This window comes from Pistacia vera, unplaced genomic scaffold (assembly GCF_008641045.1).
Source record: "Pistacia vera cultivar Batoury unplaced genomic scaffold, PisVer_v2 Contig430, whole genome shotgun sequence".
Taxonomy (NCBI): domain Eukaryota; kingdom Viridiplantae; phylum Streptophyta; class Magnoliopsida; order Sapindales; family Anacardiaceae; genus Pistacia; species Pistacia vera.
The window spans coordinates 2,321,512-2,325,203 of NW_022196258.1; the positions used below are offsets into that span (position 1 = coordinate 2,321,512).

At 35.1% G+C, this 3,692-nt stretch overlaps 1 protein-coding gene across 1 annotated transcript; it reads left to right on the top strand.

The window, feature by feature from the left end:
• The first annotated feature begins 1,452 nt into the window (after positions 1-1,452).
• Positions 1,453-3,344, top strand: LOC116143585 (tetraketide alpha-pyrone reductase 2-like). Its single transcript, XM_031429041.1, has 6 exons — positions 1,453-1,679; positions 1,788-1,960; positions 2,173-2,361; positions 2,448-2,610; positions 2,753-2,942; positions 3,058-3,344. Exons 1-6 carry the CDS (start codon positions 1,490-1,492, stop codon positions 3,197-3,199), a joined length of 1,047 nt encoding a protein of 348 aa, XP_031284901.1. The 5' UTR covers positions 1,453-1,489; the 3' UTR covers positions 3,200-3,344.
• Positions 3,345-3,692: the final 348 nt, after the last annotated feature.

Here is a 3,692-nt window from a genome sequence, read left to right on the forward strand (position 1 = left end):
TTAAAAGGAGAAGGAAAAGTTTAGTTTATGGGTTTTAAGAGAATTAAGATGTAATGGCAGAAAAGAAGAATGTCCAAACACACGCTCTTCTGTTAATAATGGAGTTCTAGTCATCTTATGAGGTTTAAAGATTAAAAAGAATAATATGATAGTGTTGACACTGAAAACTGGTAGGCCTAGGCCTATGGTCTTTTCAGGCCCGGTACTTCCAGTCCTAGGAGTCTCCTCGCCAATGTAACAAGCTAGATATCTTCATGCAAACACAAACGTAAGGCAAAGGGAGTCAATGGAGATCCTATCGAGCATTCACCCTCCAACGCTCAAGCAAGACACACCGTATTCAGAGTCCTGCGGCTGGCCAAGTCACAAGAGAGTAAAATCATGAATCTAACCTACATACGCAAGCCTATCAAGTTTATCAAAGGCTTGTGGAATGTTTTCAATATATTTGTACAACTATAGACTTATCATTAGGTGGGTGTTGGTGTTTTTGAGGGAGTTAAATTATATTATTATTGTTATTGGTACATTACCTTTATTTAAATGGTAAAAAAGAAGTTAAGAGAATAATAGATAAGAAGGTTTCTTAGTTATTAATTATGTAATCCATTTAAAAAAAAATAAAAATAAAAAATAAAAACCTTTAAATGGGGCTAGTGACAAAATAGATAAGAACTAAAAATCACTTCCCTTAATCATGATTCAAAGCAAGAAGGCTCAGAATATCACATAGGTTTGAGTTTTCGGAAGTGGCTCATATAATATCTTAGGATATGACAAGTTTTGATCATATGTAAATAAGTTAATCTCTCAAAAGAAAAAGAAAAAATCAAGGAATTTCATGAAGTATTTATAGCAAAATTCCTTAAGAAGATCATCTAAATCTGTTTGTCTTTGTAACTGAGTGATAGAAAATACATTGTACCTAACCTCTTAATAAAAAAAAATTATCAGTTCGTTTTATTTGTTTTAACATGTGAATTAATATATTTACAAAATTAACCTACATTTGCAAACTCTTATGTCACCCATTAACTCACCTCAACCTCAGACTTAGTACCATTCTTGCATGGCATAAGAAACCCAGTACTTGTCTAGAGATGTTAAAAGAACACGGCCCGTTTCCCCTTTGTCTGGGCCTATTTGAACACTACAGTTCGCGATTTGTTTTAAAATATTGAATGTTTGGAATTCCAAGTAAATAAATTAGAGTAATACTACAGTTACCGACTGGTGTGTACCGATTTTGTGCACTGAATGATGTGGCACAATCCTGACCGTTTATTTATTATCAGTTAATATTAATCAACGGCCAGGATTTTGTCACGTCATTCGGTGCACAAAATCGGTACACACTAGTCGGTAAGTCTATCATTTTCCAATAAATTATTATTAAAGCAAGAGTAGTAGCTAAACACCCGGATCGAATGACTCATCTACCATTAAAAAAATAAAGAAAATAAAAGTAGGATATGCAAGCCATGGAGTCATGATACATGTTTCTTTTACATTTAAAAATAACCAAACCACTATATGTATGTGCGCAGACAAAAGAGGTAATCAGAGAAGAGAGATGCCGGAATATTGCGTAACTGGAGGAACTGGCTTCATAGCTGCCTATTTGGTCAAGACCTTACTTGAGCAAGGCCATGTTGTCCGCACTACTGTTCGAGATCCAGGTGCCTTTTTTTTTTTTTAATTATTATTATTATTTACTCGATAAACTTTCAACTTCTCTTATTTGGCAACTCAAAAAATGCTTCTCTTGTTTCATTTATTTTGACCAGAGAATTTAGATAAGGTTGGTTACCTCTGGGAGTTTAATGGAGCCAAGGAGAGACTCAAGATTTTGAAAGCTGATTTGTTGGTGGAAGAAAGCTTTGATGAGGCTATTCAAGGTGTTGATGGGGTATTCCACACTGCTTCACCTGTACTCGTTCCATACGATCATAACATTCAGGCATGTTTCCTAATCCAAAACTATGTGTAAATGAGGTTATAGTTATCTCCATTTACTGTTAAATTAAGTTAATTTTGTCATTACTTAGGCTCAATCTGATTAGTTCTCGAAAAATCAATAAATATCTTCAGTGATTTAATAACTATGATTTTCTGCACAAATTTAAACATGGTATAGTGTCATTCCAAAATCCATATGTGAAAACATTGCAGGCGACGTTGATTGATCCATGCATAAAGGGAACCTTGAATGTACTGAGCTCCTGCAAGAAAGCAAAAAGTGTTAAAAGAGTTGTTCTAACCTCTTCATGCTCTTCAATAAGATACCGTTTTGATGTTCAACAAGTTTCTCCTCTTAATGAGTCACATTGGAGCGATCCTGAATATTGCAAACGCTATAATGTAAACATCTCTTACACTACATCAATTCTTGATTGTAAAATTATAATCTCTATCTCAATATTTAATCAATCGTTGGCTTGATGCAGCTTTGGTACGCATATGCAAAGACCATAGGTGAGGAAGAAGCATGGAGAATATCCAAGGATTCCGGGATTGATTTGGTAGTGGTGAACCCTTCTTTTGTGGTTGGTCCATTGCTTGCACCACAACCAACCAGCACCTTGCTCATGATATTGACCATTGTTAAAGGTTAGAATTCCATTGTTTGTGATGTCATTTTCACCATCATATACTAGAAAATATGTTATTTCATTTGCATAACAAATATGGGAAAAAGATTTAGAAAAGAAAAAGACTGAGATGCCATATTATTCCATGACTTCTTTACAAGGTCTGCGAGGTGAATATCCAAACACAACCGTGGGATTTGTCCACATAGACGATGTAATTGCTGCTCATGTTTTTGCTATGGAGGAAAAAAAAGCATCAGGCAGGCTTATCTGCTCAAGTTCAGTAGCTCATTGGTCGCAGATCATTGAGATGCTCAGAGATAAGTATCCAAATTACCCATATGAAAGCAAGTAAGTCAAACTTATAATTCTTGTCATTAGACATTAATTACTTTACTATCTTCATCTGGAAGTCTCAATTAATAATGATGTTCTTGGCTTAATGTGATTTTTTATGGCATTGCAGATGCAGCATCCAAGAAGGAGACAACAATCCACATAGCATGGATACCAGTAAGATAATTGGGTTGGGTTTTCCTGTTTTCAAATCAGTCCCTGAAATGTTTGATGACTGCATCAAGAGTTTCCAGGAGAAGGGACTTCTGTGAAGTGATCCACCATCTCTTTTGAAAACTTTCTATTCAGTATTACCTTCAGATTATTAGAATAATAAATGTACTTTATTTTCCTATCTTCAAGACATTATCCATGCATGTGATGCATATAAATAGTTATGGCAAATCTTTAAGTATACTTAAATGTCTCTGTTGATGGATAACATACGTGGCAAGGGTAAAATTATAAAACTACATACCGGAGGGTTCCATAAGTTCATTTGAATATTTGAGGTAAGGAATCCTAAGTATTGAGAGGACTTAAAAATTTACAGACTACCAGGGCCAAAACCGCAGGTCAAATACCAAGGCATAAGGTGGCAGCTCATAGACCAAGGCCGAGGCTAGGTCGAAATCTAAGGCCAAATTTTAAGTTCAAAGAAGGAAAGAGGAGAATTTATTCAAACTCAAGATTGTAAGAACTGAAAAACAAGTGGGTTGCTGGCATCAGCTAAACATAATTGGATAAAATATTTGTTCGAGGTGG